This window comes from Ceratotherium simum, chromosome 13 (genome assembly GCF_057802395.1).
Source record: "Ceratotherium simum simum isolate JZ-2026a chromosome 13, ASM5780239v1, whole genome shotgun sequence".
NCBI classification, from domain to species: domain Eukaryota; kingdom Metazoa; phylum Chordata; class Mammalia; order Perissodactyla; family Rhinocerotidae; genus Ceratotherium; species Ceratotherium simum.
Window position 1 is genome coordinate 7,379,161 of NC_141912.1, and position 18,705 is coordinate 7,397,865.

Here is an 18,705-nt window from a genome sequence, read left to right on the forward strand (position 1 = left end):
TACCTGTTGAAATGATAGTGTTTTAGATGTATTGGATTAAATAAAATATATTAAAATGAATTTCACCTGTTTCTTTTTACTTCTTGTAATGGTGAGTAGAAAATGTGAAATTACGTATATGGTTTGCATTATATTCCTGTTGGCTAACATCTGGATCGGCTAATTGATCTGGAGTCAATTTCTGCTTCTCTTGCACTTGGTAGCCTTTGATTTCCGTGACTGAATGAATTTGTTGGTTTGTTGTCTCTCTGGTTCCTTTGCCCTTCATCTCACATTTTATTTACTAAAAATCAGAGTGAATAAAAACACCATAATAGCGACTCTCATTTGGTCAACCAGGATAGCATAGTACAGTTAAGGTCTTCATTTATTAATTGTCAGGTGCTTCAGTGAGAAATATTTGGTACTGTCTTTCTGAACTTTCTACTTTTTGCATTTCATTTTAGGTGTTGGATCCCAGAACACGAATGATTTTATTCAAGATGTTGACTAGAGGAATTATATCAGAGATAAATGGCTGCATTAGCACAGGAAAAGAAGTGAGCTTTTTTTGGGATGCCTGAATGTTTTCATGTTAGTTTTCTTCTTTCAGATACCAAAGGAAACTAAGGCACTTAGTAAATATATTGTGCCTTTAAAAAGAAAAGAAAAAAACCCCCATACACAAGTCAGGATAATTTAATACAGTGTTTCTGAAGATGGCTTTATTAATATTTATGGCCAGGTGGGAAGTTGTGCACATAACTGTGCCTTTCACTGCCATCACTGTGTTATGTCATTGAGTCCAACTGGTGTGCCCAGCAGTGAGCTTAGATGGTTGGACTCCTGCAGGCCTGAGTCCTGCTCAGACATGTACTGATGGGGCAGGGGTTTATGGTCTAGTTTCTATGAGTCAATGAGTGTTCTTCTTATTTTTTTCTTTATATATGGATATGAAGAAAGACAGACATGGTTTTTAAATTAGCAACTATTCTGTAGGAAGTAGTTCTCAGTGAAATTCAGTTTATAAACCATGACGTATAAGAATGTCTTCAAATATTTTCCACATACTTGAGATATGAAAAGTTTGAAACCGCTTCTCACATGTACTTAAACTGCATTTTACTATATATGTAATTTGGAGATATGTGATATATTTTCTATACCTTTTGGTAGGATGTTTCATATTTTAATTCACATGTTCAAAAGATGATGGTGTTCCTTGTGCATGTTATTTCAGTTCACTTGACTTTTGAAGATAGAATCAAATAGATTGAAAAAGTAAAATACTGTTTGTAGTTACTTAACATGAACTTAATTTTTTTTTGTTTTTGACTTAAAATAGGCTAACGTATACCATGCTAGTACAACAAATGGAGAGAGCAGAGCAATCAAAATTTATAAAACTTCTATTTTGGTGTTCAAAGATCGGGATAAGTATGTAAGTGGGGAATTCAGGTAAGCTCAGATTTTTTTTCCCAGTTGGCTTAATTTCTGTTTCCTAAAAAGTGAAAACTAGAATAATGGAATGGTTGAAATAACAAATATTTTTCTTGTTCAAGATTTCGTCATGGCTATTGTAAAGGAAACCCCAGAAAAATGGTGAAAACTTGGGCAGAGAAAGAAATGAGAAACTTAATCAGGTGACTGGGGGAAGTGTGCTGTGCCCTGCACGTTGGCTCTGCCCTTTCCCTACAGCAGATCCCTGGGGGGGGGGGTGGGTTCTGCCCAAAGGCAGGGACTCCATAGGGCCATTCAGTTCCATTAGATCTGCTGGGGTAAGCAGAAGAAACAAATTTCTGGACAAATAGCAGCTAGCTTCTCTTCTCTGTTCTAAGAATCCATTACAGAAGAATTCTGCCACGATTCACATTTATTCAGCAAGGCTGGGTCATTTGAAGAGTCTTGGAAGCTGTGTGAGAATGTTTAGAATTTATGCTGAGGATGATAAGAAGCTGTTACAGGATTATAAGGAGGGAAGAGACACAGGCAGGTGGTGAGAATGATGTGTTACTTTTTAGTAGGTACTGGAGTTTTAGACAAATTTTGTTAGGTCCTAAACTCTTTGCTTATTTTGGTTTCCTTATTTGAGTCCAATTTTGGACACATTTTTGTGATGTTTGTTTGTGCTGACACGTTTGTATCAGGTAAAGGTGGCTTACGTAGCAGAGATCAAGTTTCCACAAAAATTTGAGGGATTTTTTTTTCCCTCTTTTAAATGTTTTAACTTGGTATATGCTGTACATAGGTGACATACACTGGGTATTTTAGTGTTAAGCAAGTACTACTTGTTTTGAAAGTCCTGAAATCTTGTATTCAGTTAGCTGTTGGCTATAAGTCCAACTAATTTTCTTAAGCCCTTTTCAGACTGATCAACTTAAAAGATAATTGCAGACATATCTGCTGTATTTCATCAATGCTAAGGTGCACATTTTTTTCGTAGTTTAACATCTCTGGAATCAGATTGGGTGTTAGAAGCTATGAGATATCATAGTTGAATTGCCAGTGTTTGTCATTCTTGGACGTACATAATGGTGTCACTTAAAAAAGCACTCGTCTTAAAGTTTATGAAATACGATAATAGAGTTGCAAGGCCTTGGTGCTGTTTGCTAAAGGGCAGCATTAATCTTGTGTACTGTAGCTGTTGTAATTTGTTTTAGATGCCATTTCGACTTTTCCTCTGTCCTTTTATCTGTTTTAATATCACAGGCTAAACACAGCCAAGATCCCATGCCCAGAACCTATCCTGCTGAGAAGTCATGTTCTTGTCATGGGTTTCATTGGTAAGGATGACATGTAAGTATGGGGAAGACCTAATAATTATATGCTCAGAACTGTATTTTTAAGTGCTTTAAATTATCCAGTAAATGAATATTTCCCATTTGAATAGCTCCTTTCATCTTGGAATATTTTTATGAATGTTTCCTATTGTATTAGTGCATAGAGTTATTAATTTATTCTACCTTTTTTGTGTGTGTGTGTGAGGAAGATTGGCCCTGAGCTAACATCTGTTGCCAATCCTCCTCTTTCTGGTGAGGAAGATTGGCCCTGGGCTAACATCCTTGCCCGTCTTCCTCTGATTTATATGGGACGCCTGCCACAGCATGGCTTTGATAAGTGGTGCGTAGGTCTGCACCTGGGATCTGAACCTGTGAACCCTGGGCCGCTGAAGCAGAACGCACAAACTTAACCACTATGCCACCAGGCTGGCCCCTGTTCTACCTTTTTAAGTCTCAAAATGATTCAGAATAACAAAGTTCACCCTGTTTTTGAGGAATATCTTATACAGTAAGCTGGGACGGCATGTTTATTGACAACATCTTGGAATGGTATGTCTGTAGTGAACCAAATTGTCCCATGTATGGTTCACATGCTGAGTTGTAGAAGAGAAGTGCATGTATCAATGTAGTGTAAAGCAAGAAAACTTGTTCTGGGTCAGTTTATCTTAGTTGTTCATTTTCTTTTTATTCAAGGCCAGCACCACTCTTGAAAAACATCCAGTTATCAGAATCCAAGGCTCGGGAGTTGTATCTGCAGGTCATTCAGTACATGAGAAGGATGTATCAGGATGCCAGGCTTGTCCATGCAGATCTCAGTGAATTTAACATGCTGTGAGTGTGTTTTGTCCCTTAGGAACCTTGCATACGTCATTTCATGTCCTTTAAAAAAATGAATAAAATCCCAATCAAACAAGTCATACCAAATTCTGAAATTTTGAAGTTGACTTCCACATGGTCGCAATATAGGATGTGTTCCTGCTTTTGGTGACCTTAGTCACAGAATTGACCACTCTGATCATTAACTAAGTTAAAGGACTTGGAAAGTTTTCTCGATTTTAATCTCTGGTTAGTCAAAGTAGCCTCTTCTCCTTACCCACCTTGTTTATTTTATTAGTTATTTCTCTTGCTCTTAAAATGGAACTTTTTAAACAAAAATGTAGGCAAGTAGTAGTATCCAGTAGTCCCTGCCGGTCTGGCCCTTACAGTACCCAAGTGGAGGTGTGCACATCCCTGATGCTTCTCATGGTCCCTGCCTGTCTGGCCCTCACACTACCCGAGTGGAGGTGTGCACATCCCTGATGCTTCTCATAGTCCCCACCCGTCTGGCCCACAGGTACCACAGTGGAGGTGTGCACATCATTGACGTTTCTCAGTCCGTGGAACATGACCACCCACACGCCTTGGAGTTCTTGAGAAAAGATTGTGCCAATGTCAACGGTGAGCGGAAGTTGGAATTTCCTACCACCTTGTTTGTATTTCTTGGTTCTGTACTCTGTTAAGCTGTTGATGTAAAATCTTGGCACTAAATTGTCCGATGCAGTGATAACTTATACCATTTACTGGGAGATGGTATATTTTTCTCTTCATTTCTCTGTAAAGTAGTTGGAATAATAACCTTTTCCATTGTAAAGCTGTCGTTAACATTTTCCTTCTGCAGATTTCTTTTTGAAGCACGGTGTTGCTGTGATGACTGTGCGGGAGCTCTTTGAATTTGTCACAGATCCCTCAATTACACGTGAGAACATGGATGCTTATCTCTCAAAGGTGAGATGGGGCAAGGAAGGGAAAGAATAGAAAACAACAGTAGTAGTTTGCGTTTAGGTGACACTTCTGAGGGTCTCAAATTGCTTAGCATAATATTTGTTCATTTTGACAGCTTCCTGAGACCTTTTCCTTCTGATTTCACAGATGGGGAACCAAAAGTATAGTAAAAAGCCAATGGTAAAGCCAAGTTTCTTGACTTTAATCATCGGGCAGGATCCACAGAACTTTTTCATCCTGTAAAACAGAAACTCTGTAGGCATTTGTCTTGACATGAGTACAGCCATGTTTGGCCGCTCCATTGACCTACAGCCACCAGCACAAAAAAGAAATACAAAGCTGCTTTCTGTGTGGTGGGAACTGGCCTTTTCCCGGGAACTGGCCTTTCTCCCACGGAGAGAGTTGCAAGTTGTAACATTTCAAGGCTCTTGGAGCGTCCTGGCCCGGAATGGACTGGCCATCTGTGCCGGGCTAAGACGATAACCAAAGAGAACAATGCACGTGCGCAACTACTGGGCTGGGTCGTTAGCCAGGGGGCTCAGTGCACGTATGCCACTGATAACCATTTTGTGCATGGAAACACTAAATGCTTGCTCTGCAAACTCTGTAATTGCTTACTCTGAAAATTACTGATGGTATAAAAACTGCTGGAAACTGAGACCCGGGGAGAGTTCCACCTGTGGAAGGGACACCTTGCCCAGGACGTGTGATCCTTGCCCAGCCGCGTCGATTGACAGGGCTCTCCCGGCAGTGGGGCGTGGATGTTATGAGTAACTGATTTGATGTGAAGTAATTGATTTGATGTGTAGTAAGTGATTTGATGTGTTCTCTTTTTGGTTAACCTGGTGTTTCTCTTTCTGGTTGATTTGTGTCATTTCTCTTCAGCCGATGTGGGTATTTTCCCTTTCCAGTCGGGCTGATGTTTTTTCCCTCTTAATATTTGACCTATTTGGATCTGTTTGCAGACTGTCACCTTTACTATCCTCTATATAATAAAATATACCTCAGTCCATTTGTTTGGAGTGGAAAGTGTCTTTTACGTCTCCGATCGAATCCCCGAACCTCTCTTAACATAATTGGCGCTGTGAGCAGGATTCGATTAAGGAGATGCCTTTCCTATTCAAACGAAAGGTAACTGAAGCCAAGATGGAAGGGATTCCAGGATGGGAGGACCCTCCCTTTTGCACTCTGGCTGGGGAGTGGACTCATAAGTCAGGGTTATGTGAAGCTTGGGATGCTCGTCTGCGACGATTTGAACCATTGGATGTGACCAAAGCTTTGCAGACGGTGGAAAGGAAAGCGAAAGATGATGTTTCTTTTTTGGCACGGCGAGGTTGATGTTTGTTGACTGCTTATCGCCGGGCTATAGAAGATAGGGATAAGATACAGACAGAGAAGGCACTCTCGGAAAAAGAAAATTTAGATTTGCAGTCTCGCTTGGCTATGATTCAATGTCAATATCTTGCACTGGGAGATCAGGCTCATAACTACCAAGCTATAGCAGAAAAGGCTGCTATGAGAGTTGCCAAATATAAATATAGAAAGAGGAGAGGAAAGATAAATGAACGAAAAGTTCATATGGCCATAGCATCGGCCGGTCCTAAGTGGGACCCGGACACATGGGATGATGATATCTGGGATGATGATTCTGAAACTGATTATGAGGAAGAGGAAAAACCACCCAAACGCACAGAGGCACGTCCTCTTCGCCGGCGGCGGATGAAAATGAATGATAATCATCCTGTAAGGAAAGATATGATTGAGGATTTTAACCAACAAGAAATTTCTGATATTTTAGCCCGGGCTACACAAAAGCCTGGAGAAGCCATCATAAGCCCATATGATATGGGCGCTACAGGAATTAATCTGGATGCAGGAGATGCTTTTAAATTTGTAATTTTGTCCAATGATCCAGTAATACGGGGAGCTTTCAGAGACTGAAACATGAATGCTCACCCCCCAAATGATCGTGGACAAGACACTGATGGTACAACTTTATTGGCTCTTGCAGTAAAAGGAGCTCAAGATAAATACCCCACGGATGATATGTGGCCAGACACTAATAGACCCTGGTATACTTTAAAAGATTGTGTCCAAAAGATGAGAGAAGAAACCATAAAACGGGCTGTGTTTCTGGGGTGTGATGAAGCTTTAAATGAAATGACTTTAAGTGTCCAGATGCAAAACAAGTTGATAAAAACTGCACCTCCGGCATACAAACAAATAATTACAACCCTTCTCATGAATGAAACTGAAAGCCCTATATCAACACTTGCAGATAAGATTATGCAGCTAGCAGACTTGGGAGACTGACAGACAACTGAAAACTCTCCAAGAAGAGAAAAAAGAGAAACATTCGTTAAAAAAGATAAAATAACTCGAGGTGATATGTTTTTGGCCCTACTCCAGGCAGGAGTACCTAAAGACCAGATTGATGGAGTTGACACTAGAGAATTATAGAAACTATATAAAGAAAAAGGGCTGAATATAAAACAAGTGAACAGAAGGGACAATATAGAGAATGCTTCCAACCCAGTGCCTACTGCACCTAATGCACCACCTCCTCCCTTGGATCCTCTTCTTGCTGACTTATGTGATTGAGGGGAAGGCCAAACCTCTGTATCGATTAGTGCCACTATAAGAAAAGATATTAGACCACATGTACCAATTAAAATATTTTGGAAGAATGAATCTACAGCTAATGTGAAGGCACTTGTAGATACAGGGGCAGAGGCCACCCTTATCTATGGGAATCCAACTAAGTTTCAAGGTACATCAATTCTGATAACTGGATTGGGAGGAAAAGAAATCCAGGCAGTTACCACTAATCTTTCTATGCAAATTGGGCAACTACCCCGGCGCACATATCTAATTATGATTGTACCAATACCAGAATATATAATTGGGATTGATATTCTAAAAGGATTGACATTAAATTTGGCTGATGAACAATACCAATTTGCTATTAGAGCTTTGTCTTTTCATATTAATGCTGTAATTGTGGGATGTTTGCATCATGAAGTAGAAATTCCACCTGCCACGCAAGTGATCAATCAAAGACAGTATCGCATCCCTGGAGGACAACAAAAAATATCTGAGACCATAGAAGATTATTTGGCTGTAAAAGTCCTTCGCAGAGTAACTACAGCCTAGAATAATCCTATCTGGCCTGTTAAAAAAGGTGATGGGACATGGAGAATGACTGTAGATTACAGAGAGCTAAACAAAGTGACTCCAGCTATTCAAGCGGCCATCCCTGATTTGATTACTCTTATAGAAAAAGTGCAATATTATCCAGGCACTTGATATGCAGTCATAGACTTGGCTAATGCCTTTTTCACCATACCTATACCTAAAAGTGTCCAAGAACAGTTTGCTTTCACGTGGCTGGGACAACAATATACCTTTACTAGACTTCCTCAGGGATATATACATAGTCCCACTATCTGCCATCGACAGGTTGCTGAGACCTTGACAAAGGTACCTACTTCTGATGATGTCCAAATAGTACATTATATAGATGATATTATGATCCAAGGAAATGAAGAAGAAAAGATACAACAACAGTTAGAAAAAGTAATGGACACACTTGAGGAGGATGGATGAAAAACTAATCCAGCTAAAATTCAGGGCCCAAATTCAAATGTTAAATTTTGGGGAGTACTTTGGAATAATGGAAAACAAGAAATTTTACCTAAAGCTAGACAAAAGATATTAAATTTTGCAGCACCTCATAACAAAAAGGAAGCACAAAAATTTATTGGATTATTTGGATTTTGGAGGGCACATATTCCACATTTAAGTCGGCTCCTTGCACCTTTATATAAAGTTACCAGGAAAAAATATGAATTTGAATGGGGAATGAAACAAAAAGAAGCTTTTGAAGCAGCCAAACATGCTATTCAGACTGCTTTAGATCTATGGCCAATTAAACCGGGACCCATTGAGTTACAGGTAGATATCATTGATCAGTATGCCAGCTGGAGTCTATGGCAAAAACAAGGTGCCCGACGTTACCCTCTGGGATTTTGGAGTCGCAAACTTCCCTGTTCCAGTGAAAGATATAATCCTTTTGAAAAACAGCTGTTAGCCTGCTACTGGGCTCTAATAGACTCAGAAAGCCTTACCCTGGGACATGAGGTAATTATGCGACCTCAAATACCCATCATGCAATGGATTCATAGCATGCCTGTTACTCATAAAATTGGACAAGCACAAGAATTTAATATTATCAAATGGAAATGATATATTCAAGACCGGGCCAAACCTGGCCCAAAGGGGTTGTCTCTATTGCATGAACAAGTGTCTCAATATAGCAGTGAGCCAACTGTGTCACCTAAGACTGATATAACAGAATCTCCTGTTAAATGGGGTGTCTCATATGATCAATTGACTGAAGAACAACAAAACCATACGTGGTTTACAGATGGTTCTGCCAAAATGATATCAAGCTCACGGAAATGGAAAGCAATTGCCTATAACCCATCCACCCAACAAACAATTGTCACCACCGGAGATAATATGAGTAACCAATATGCTGAACTCTATGCGATGTATCAGGCACTTCAACAAGAACAGGGGCAACAATGTCATATATATACTGATTCGTGGGCAGTGACACAAGGTTTGACAACATGGATGCCACAATGGAAAAAACATGATTGGAAAATTAATGATAAAGAAATATGGGGAAAGAAATTATGGGAAGACATATGATTATGGTGTCAAAATACAATTGTTACTGTATTTCATGTTGATGCTCACAGTTCCTTAATTTCTGCAGAACAAAAGCATAATTCTCATGCTAATCAGCTGGTGCAGATTCATGCAACGCACAACCCAGGCTTAACACAATGAGTCCACGAAAAGAGTGGACACTTGGGAGAACAAACGTCATACAGGTGGGCACAACAAAGGGGAATCCTTATCACCCATGATGATATTGCCACTGCAGTACAACAGTGTCAGTTATGCCAACAGTTAAATAAACGGGGAGTTCCACACCCCTACCAAGGTCATATCCAAAAGGGATTATTTCCCGCCCATACCTGGCAAATAGATTTTATCGGACCATTGCCAAATTCTTGTGGATATACTTATGCCTACACTGCTGTTGATACATATTCTGGTTATTTATTGGCTATACCAGCTAAAGTGGCCACCCAACAGAGTGCCATAAAATTATTAGATATAATCAAGTTATATTATGGAACACCAAGGCAAATTCAGAGTGACAATGGTTCCCACTTTACAGGTAAGTTGATTCAAACCTATACCAAGGAAAATTATATAGAATGGATTTATCATATACCTTATTACCCCCAAGCTGCAGGCCTCATAAAACGAATGAATGGATTGCTTAAACAACAATTGAGGAAACTTGGTCATAGCTCATTAAAGGGGTGACACAACCATCTAAATACTGCTCTAAATGTGTTAAATAACAGGCCATTAGGCCCTAATGAGACTCCTCTGTCAAGGTTGTTACCAGCAAAGATTACAGAAGTGGCAGCCGCCACCCATGAGCTTATGACCTTAACCTATTGGCCCCTGACTCAGTCTGCTAAACCGCCTTTTCGTGCCACGGCCGAAGCGGCTGGATTGGATTTATCTACTGTTCATTCTATTCAATTGCCCCCTAAGAGGCAGTCTATAGTCCCTACTGGGATAGGGATACAATTTCCCAAAAATACCTTTGGTTTGTTAAAAGGACGCTCTGGACTGGCAACAAAAGGTATTAATATACTAGGAGGAGTTATTGATCCAAATTATCAAGGAGAAATAAAATTTATATTATATAATGGTAGTGACACAATACTAACTGTAGAGTCTGGGGAACAAATGGGACAATTATTGGTGCTTCCCCTCCTGACTCCAAATGTGTCACAAGGACAACCTCCAAGTGAATTAACTAAAAGAGGAATGCAAAGATTTGAATCCACAGATGGATGGAAACCTGGAGCAAAGATATGAGTGACACATCCACCCAATGCGGCTCCACATGCCGCAGAAATAATGGCCCAAGGGCCCACTGCAACGCTCATAGTAATGTATCCAAGAAATGAACAATTATATCATGTTCCTAAAAATTCTGTTTCTTTGCGTGAATAGATATTCCTGCTATGTTTGCTATGCTGTGCTGCACTTCCATGTCTGCTGCAGACCTACATGCCAACTAATGTCTCCATAGGACAGCCTTTGACCCTGCACTGCTGGACCAACTGCTCTACACCAGTGGGACCTATAACCTAGACTATGAATGGCCGAAAAATTTGGTCTCAGAAACATCAAGCAATCTCTCAGTATAAGCCTATATCTGACCAGTCACGGAGAACTAGTTATAATTTCTCTATTACCCTGCCTTCTGCTACCCTCCATGATGGGGGCTGGTCTGAACTTCTGCAAGCTAATTTGTTAGGCCTAAGTGTTATCTTATCTAATGTTATCTTTGATGCTGTACATGATTTGCAAGATCAAGTTAATAACATTTCATATTCTAAGGGGTTATTTGATTGGTTACCTTGGGGTTTGGGTCCTTTATTGCGAGATAGTTTTATAATTATTGTAGTCATTGGATTTTGAATTCTTGGATGTGCCTTATGTACTTGCGTACAAAGTTCATTGTCTGTGCATATGGTGTCTTATGGTTAATGGAGACGGCCACGGCCGAATATGTCTTGACATGAGTACAGCCATGTTTGGCCGCTCCATTGACCTACAGCCACCAGCACAAAAAAGAAATACAAAGCTGCTTTCTGTGTGGTGGGAACTGACCTTTTCCCGGGAACTGGCCTTTCTCCCACGGAGAGAGTTGCAAGTTGTAACATTTCAAGGCTCTTGGAGCGTCCTAGCCCGGAATGGACTGGCCATCTATGCCGGGCTAAGACGATAACCAAAGAGAACAATGCACGTGCGCAACTACTGGGCTGGGTCATTAGCCAGGGGGCTCAGTGCACGTATGCCACTGATAACCATTTTGTGCATGGAAACACTAAATGCTTGCTCTGCAAACTCTATAATTGCTTACTCTGAAAATTACTGATGGTATAAAAACTGCTGGAAACTGAGACCCGGGGAGAGTTCCACCTGTGGAAGGGACACCTTGCCCAAGACATGTGATCCTTGCCCAGCCGCGTCGATTGACAGGGCTCTCCCGGCAGTGGGGCGTAAATGTTATGAGTAACTGATTTGATGTGAAGTAATTGATTTGATGTGTAGTAAGTGATTTGATGTGTTCTCTTTTTGGTTAACCTGGTGTTTCTCTTTCTGGTTGATTTGTGTCATTTCTCTTCAGCCGATGTGGGTATTTTCCCTTTCCAGTCGGGCTGATGTTTTTTCCCTCTTAATATTTGACCTATTTGGATCTGTTTGCAGACTGTCACCTTTACTATCCTCTATATAATAAAATATACCTCAGTCCATTTGTTTGGAGTGGAAAGTGTCTTTTACGTCTCCGATCGAATCCCCGAACCTCTCTTAACAGCATTAAACACTAACTCTCCATTCCTGCCTCCCCCAAGCCTATCTACTTTCTGTCTGTGATGTTGCCTACTCTAGGTACCTCACGTGAGTGGAATCATACAGTGTGTGTCTTTTTCTAGCTGACTTATTTCACTTAGTATAATGTCCTCAAGGTTCAACCATGGTGTAGCATGTGTCAGAATTTCCTTCCTTTTGAAGGCTGAATAACCTTCCATTGTATGTGTAGACCACGTTTTGTTTATTCATTCATCCATAGATGGACACTCAGGTTGCTTAACCTTTTGGCTGTTGTGAGTAGTGTTGCTGTGAACACGGGTGTACAAATATCTGTTCAAGACCCTGCTTTCAGTTCTTTTGGGTGTGTACCCAAAAGTGGAATTGCTGGATCGTATGATAGTTTTGCTTTTAATTTGTGTGTGTGTGTGTGTGTGTGTGTGTGTGAGGAAGACTGGCTCTGAGCTAATGTCTATTGCCAATCCTCCTTTTTTTGCTGAGGAAGATTAGCCATGAGCTAACATCTGTGCCCATCTTTCTCTCTTTTGTATGGGGGATGCCACCATAGCATGGCTTGATGAGCGGCGTGTAGATCTGCACCCAGGATCTGAACCTGCAAACCCTGGGCTGCCGAAGCAGAGCGTGTGAGCTCAGCCACCACACCACTGGGCTGGCCCCTCTACTTTTAATTTTTTTAAGGAACTGCCATACTGTTTTCCTTAGTGGCTGCACCGTTTTACATTCCCACCAATAGTGCAGAAGGGTTCCAATTTCTCCACATTCTCATATCCTCGCCAACACTTGTTATTTTTTGGTTTTGTGTTTTGTAGCTATCCTGATGAGTGTGAGGTGGTATCTTGTAGTTTTGATGTGCATTTCCTAATGATTAGTGATGTTGAGCATCTTTTCATGTGCTTGTTGACCATTTGTATATCTTCTTTGGAGACATGTCTATTCAAGTCTTTTGCCTATTTTTTAATCAGGTTTTTTTGTTGTAGAGTTCTTTATATGTTTTGAATATTATTAACCCCATGTCAGACATATGATTTACAAATATTTTCTCCCATTCCATAGGCTGCCTTTTCATTCTGTTGATTGCATCCATTCATGCACAGAAGTTTTTGATTTTGATGTCCAGGTTATCTATTTCTAGTTTTGTCTGTGAATCAGAATATTGAACACATGGCATCCATGCCCCTACACAGGTTTCAGGTTTTCTCAGACCTTGTCATGTTCTCCCCTTTCCTGGAATGCCTTCCCTTTTCTACCTTTGCTCATCTTGCTCTGCCTAGTGAACCTTAAAGCTCAGTTCAGAAAGCTTTCTCGAGGAGAAATCAGGCAGAAATAATTGTTTCCATAGGTATATTTTCTATATTATGTAACTCTATAATAAAAGCAGTCACATGGCGTCACTTCTTAATATATTAGGTTCTTTTTAATTTTGTCACCCTCTACTAGACTATGAACTCTTAAGGGGCAGGAGTTTTATTCGTGTATTGCCAGTACCTAATCAGTATCTGGCACATAGTAATCACATATGTCAAATGAATAAGTAAATATCACATCATTTTTATTCTTAAGCTCTTTAGCACTAATTTTAGTGTCTGAACTTAAAACAAAAAACCCCAGTACCACTTTTTTTTCCTTTCTTTTATATATTCTAGAGTATACTCTGAGAACAGATCTTCAGTTTTATGGCTTTACAAGCCAAGAGAATCCTGTAGAGTCTCTGTCCCTTCGTTTCAGTCATTGTGTGCCCAGAGAGCTTTCTTTGGTGGTTTAACTGCAGCAGCATTAGAGCCGTTTACTCAAAACCAGAGGACAGTCCACCTTCTCTTTGATCCCTTTCGTTGACTGCTCAAGAATTAAAGGATGGTTCTTTCATTCTTTGGGTCTCACTTTTCCCTTAGTAAATATTTTTGCTAATCATTTAAAAATTAGTAAAAGTAGTATTACTTTTGAGAAGGGGCTAGAGATCCCCTGAGGCCAGATGAGTTTGGTTTATTCTGTTACTTGTGGGTTGATGGTGGCCTTTTTGGTGAGAGCTGCCGTGAGAGCTAACCTGTCCCGCTAGAGGACACCACGTCCCTTCTTCAGAAGTATGGAGGGGTGATCCTGATAGAGAGTAGAACAGGTTTATACTGAAATTGGGAAATGGATGTATCTTCTGTAGATTGAATGTAAAGGAGAATAATTTCTGTTTTCTTTCCAAGGCCATGGAAATAGCATCTCAAAGGACCAAAGAAGAAAGGTCCAGCCAAGATCATGTGGATGAAGAGGTAAGATTTGTTCTCTTCACAGCCTTAGGAAACACTTGTGTTTTGAAGTTTTTTTTTAATATTGCTAGTTCATTGCATGAACTTGATTTTAATAAATCAGTTTTTTTTTTTTTTTTTTTTAAAGATTTTATTTATTTTATTTTTTGCCCCCAAAGCCCCAGTAGATAGTTGTATGTCATAGCTGCACACCCTTCTAGTTGCTGTATGTGGGACTCGGCCCCAGGATGGACAGAGAAGTGGTGCCTCAATGCGCACCCGGGATCCGAACCCGGGCTGCCAGCATCGCAGCGCGCGCACTTAACCACCAAGCCACAGGGCCGGCCCATAAATCAGTTTTTTAAATGATGATAATATTTCCTTGAGACATAATATGTTACGCAATTTAACTGAGCCAAATTGTATAACTTACATTCCATTATATCATTCCACTCAGCAACCTATCCTAGATGGAAAGCATTGTTAAAGAACCTATTAGAGTATATGATTCAAGAAGGAAAAGCCTAAGTTTTAGTTTGCAAATGTGAATTTTTAAATGATTTTAATGTTGATTCCTGTAACATTGTAGATTTTAAATATTTATGTTTGGTAAAAAAAATTATTTTAATCTTGGGAGTCAGTGTATTTTTTGCAAAAGTGATCCATAGTGGGCTTTTTTTTTTTTTTAATTCTCACAGCTGTTAGTGTGATGGATGAATGTAAGGTACCCTGTATTTATCAGTAGTTCTGAACCTTTTTTCTATAGCACGGGGTAAATGATGGTCCCATGTAAGAACATGTTCCTTTGTAAGGCATGACCAGGTGGTGTTTGCTCTCTGCAACTCCACTGCTTTCTCTCCCACCCAGAAAAGGTTTTTGGAATGCAAATTAGGGGAGAGAAGTGTTATTTTAAGGGTAGCTGTAAATCACTTAGTGTTTTCTCGTTAGTAAGAAATTACTTCTGGCACACTGCACAGCAGATACAGCCCTGGCATGTGCAGCCAGCCTGGCTGAGAGCCAGTGTTATAGATGATGGTGGTAGATTCCTCTGTGACTTGATGGGGTGAGGATGCTGAGTGAACATGAGAAGTATGTGAATGACAGTTTCAATTTTCCTTGTCCTCTGTGTCTGTTAGGTATTTAAGCGAGCATATATTCCTAGAACCTTGAATGAAGTAAAAAATTATGAGAGGGATATGGATATAATGATGAAATTGAAGGAAGAGGACATGGCCATGAATGCCCAACAAGACAATGTGAGTAGCTTGGTTTGTGTATAGCAAGCAAGTTTACAAAGGAAACTACCGTCCCCAACCTGCAGTCTTTTTTTTTTTTTTTTGGGGGGGGCGGGGGGAGGAAGATCAGCCCTGAGCTAACATCCATGCCAATCCTCCTCTTTTTGCTGAGGAAGACCGGCCCTGAGCTAACATCTATTGCCAATCCTCCTCCTTTTTTTTTTTTTTCCCTTTTTCTCCGCAAAGCCCCAGTAGATAGTTGCATGTCATAGCTGCGCATCCTTCTAGTTGCTGTATGTGGGACGCGGCCTCAGCATGGCCGGACAAGCGGTGCGTCAGTGCGCCCCCGGGATCTGAACCCGGGCTGCCAGCAGCGGAACGAGTGCACTTAACCGCTAAGCCACGGGGCCGGCCCCCCAACCTGCAGTCTTGAATGTTGGCTTCTAATCTTCTGAGATGGCTAATTGCCTTTGCATTAACATGTTCTCTGTGCACATTGGATGAAAAGAGAGTTCATTGGTATTTATGAAAGGAAATGACACATCTGAATGAGTCCAACAGACTGTAATTGCAGAAAAAGGAATATTTGTATAGATCTCTAGGCTATAAATGGTTATTATACTAGATCGATTGACATATATATTTCAGGTAGAAAAGTTTTTTCTGTTAAAGGGCCAGATAGCAGATATTTTAGGCTTTGCAGGCCAAGAAGCAAAATTGAGGCTGTTCTGTAGCTCATTATATACCAAGAGAGAAAAAATTCCCCCAAATTTGTATTGATGAAATTAAAAACACTAATAATAATTGAATACAACTTTTCATGATACAGATCTAGTAATGAGAGAAGAATGGAGTTATTTGGGGGAGGAGAAGACGTTTCATTTAATTGGGATTTGTAGTTAGAGTTTTCTGTCATCAGATTGATTGCGTGTGTTCCTCTGTGGAAACCATCAGGCTGCAGGTCACATTGGACACGTAGTCTGGAGTATGCTGACTCCTTGTGTGTGTGGTGGACAAGGATGACACCCATGCTGTGAACTTTCCGTATTACTATGAGATACATTTTAGGCACCTTTTTATAATCTCATGAGATATTTAGCCCACAGTGCTCTTTCTTAATATTGCAATGAGTGTGTTTCACTGTCCAGTTTGATGTTGATTCTTGTTTTTTTCTTTTTGCTTACAAGATTCTATACCAAACTGTAACAGGATTGAAGAAAGATTTGTCAGGAGTTCAGAAGGTATGAAAAACATGTGTTGCTGTTCATTTATGTGAAAAAACTTTTAAAGGCTGTAAAATTTAAGGTATTATTAGAGTTAGATTAACAATGATACAGTAGTACTAGTATAGATACTTTCAAAGTCATGGGCATTTTCAGAAATGCCCTTTTTGTGTTCATTCTTTTTAACTATAAGACTGAAATATGGAAATTTATGGTTTATTTTTCAATCTGCCTCTGAATTATTCTTTTTTATAGCTGAGGCATTGATCCTTTTTGTATCCTGGTCTTCATTTGTGAAGTTATTAATGAAACCATGTGCTTCGTGATGTTTTTACAGCCAGCTTAAAAAAACAGTGGAATCTGGTCTCATGCTAGTATGTAACCTGCTGAAGACCAATCTCATGAGTTTAGCAGTCTTAGAGTGCTGGATTCCTGTAGTGCTTTTTTTGTTAAGACAGTCTTGTTTTGTCTTACACTTTGGAACTAGAGGGATTCATTCTAATTTAAGCAATAATAAAGGTAGTTGTTATTTTTTTTAATGTTCTTAATTAAAGGCTTAACTATGAAGGATCACAGCTTGCTTTTTGAAAATTTACTGTCTTTTATGGGAAGAATGGAATTAGGAAAATTCCAGTATTTTGCATTTCTGAGTTATATCCAACAGGTATTATAGGGCAGTTGTACTTTGAATTCCAGAGCATGAAGATTTTGTTGCAATTGGCTAGAAAACCTTTTTGTACAATTGCCTTTTAAAGATCTGTTTTTTTCTTTCTTTTTTTTGGTGAGGAAGATCAGCCCTGTGCTAACATCTGCCAGTCCTCCTCTTCTTGCTGAGGAGGACTGGCATTGGGCTAACATCTGTGCCCATCTTCCTCCACTTTATGTGGGACGCCGCCACAGCATGGCTTGCCAAGCGGTGTGTTGGTGCGCGCCCGGGATCCGAACCGGCAAACCCTGGGCTGCCGCAGTGGAGCGTGCGCACTTAACCGCATGTGCCACTGGGCGGGCCCCTGTTTTTTTTTTTTTTTTCTTCGTATAAAAAGAAAACCCGTCTTTTTAAAAAATGCTTCCTGCTGCTTTAAAAACTGCTAAACTTGAAAACAATGAAAATTTCTCTTGTTTAAATATTGTCTTACCTCTTGATTATATTAAGAATGCATTACTTGAAATTCAGTTCATAGGAAAACAGCTGTGAAGTTATCCAAATAAGTCTCTATTTTTCACTTGTGTCTATATTTCACATCCTTCCACGTCCCACCTCAGTCCTCCTGATTTGCTGAAAGAAGTAGAACAGTTCTGGTGTTGACCGGGGTCGCCCGGGAAAGCCCAGTTCCCGCATTTGGGTGTGCTCTTGAGCCTTACTGGCATGGCTCCTTCCTGGCTTCCTCCCTGATGTTGACTCTGTTGTTTTTTTTTTTTTTTTTTTTTTTTTTTTTTTTTAAAGATTTTATTTATTCATTTTTTCCCCCCAAAGCCCCAGTAGATAGTTGTATGTCATAGGTTCACATCCTTCTAGTTGCTGTACGTGGGACTCGGCCTCGCGTTGGACGGAGAAGTGGTGCCTCGGGGCGCGCCCGGGATCCGAACCCGGGCCGCCAGCATCAAAGGGCGCGCACTCAACCGCTAAGCCACGGAGCCGGCCCGACTCTGTTGTTTTGATGTTTCAGTACAGGATGTTTTCAAAGTATATCTTCAAGGCTAAAATCTGAATTCTGTCATTAACACACTTAATAACAATAGATAACTGATTGCTTTGGCATAACATAGTTATGTAATATTTTTAAGGTTCCTGAACTTCTAGAAAATCAAGTTAAGGAAAAGAATTGTTCTGATTCAGAAGATGCTGTAAGCTCTGAGTGTGCTGACACAGACTCTGAGGAGCAGGGAGACCATGCCTGCTCCAAGAAACCCACCACTGACCTTCAAGTTGATAAAAAGGTTAGCCAGGAACTCAAATTCCCTTGTTCTCCAACATGGCAGCACAGCTCCTCTTATT

The 18,705-nt window shown here is 40.2% G+C and overlaps 1 protein-coding gene across 2 annotated transcripts in view; it reads left to right on the forward strand.

The window, feature by feature from the left end:
• Nucleotides 1–18,705, forward strand: part of RIOK1 (RIO kinase 1) — a 31,325-nt gene that overhangs the window by 9,421 nt on the left and 3,199 nt on the right. For both annotated transcript variants that reach the window (XM_004432140.3, XM_087437955.1), the window contains exons 6-16: nucleotides 447–539; nucleotides 1,325–1,437; nucleotides 1,542–1,622; nucleotides 2,689–2,775; nucleotides 3,453–3,590; nucleotides 4,093–4,196; nucleotides 4,417–4,523; nucleotides 14,210–14,275; nucleotides 15,388–15,507; nucleotides 16,674–16,727; nucleotides 18,495–18,647. In XM_004432140.3, the coding sequence (XP_004432197.1) occupies nucleotides 447–539; nucleotides 1,325–1,437; nucleotides 1,542–1,622; nucleotides 2,689–2,775; nucleotides 3,453–3,590; nucleotides 4,093–4,196; nucleotides 4,417–4,523; nucleotides 14,210–14,275; nucleotides 15,388–15,507; nucleotides 16,674–16,727; nucleotides 18,495–18,647 (1,116 nt within the window). The remainder of the gene's footprint in view (nucleotides 1–446; nucleotides 540–1,324; nucleotides 1,438–1,541; nucleotides 1,623–2,688; nucleotides 2,776–3,452; nucleotides 3,591–4,092; nucleotides 4,197–4,416; nucleotides 4,524–14,209; nucleotides 14,276–15,387; nucleotides 15,508–16,673; nucleotides 16,728–18,494; nucleotides 18,648–18,705) is intronic.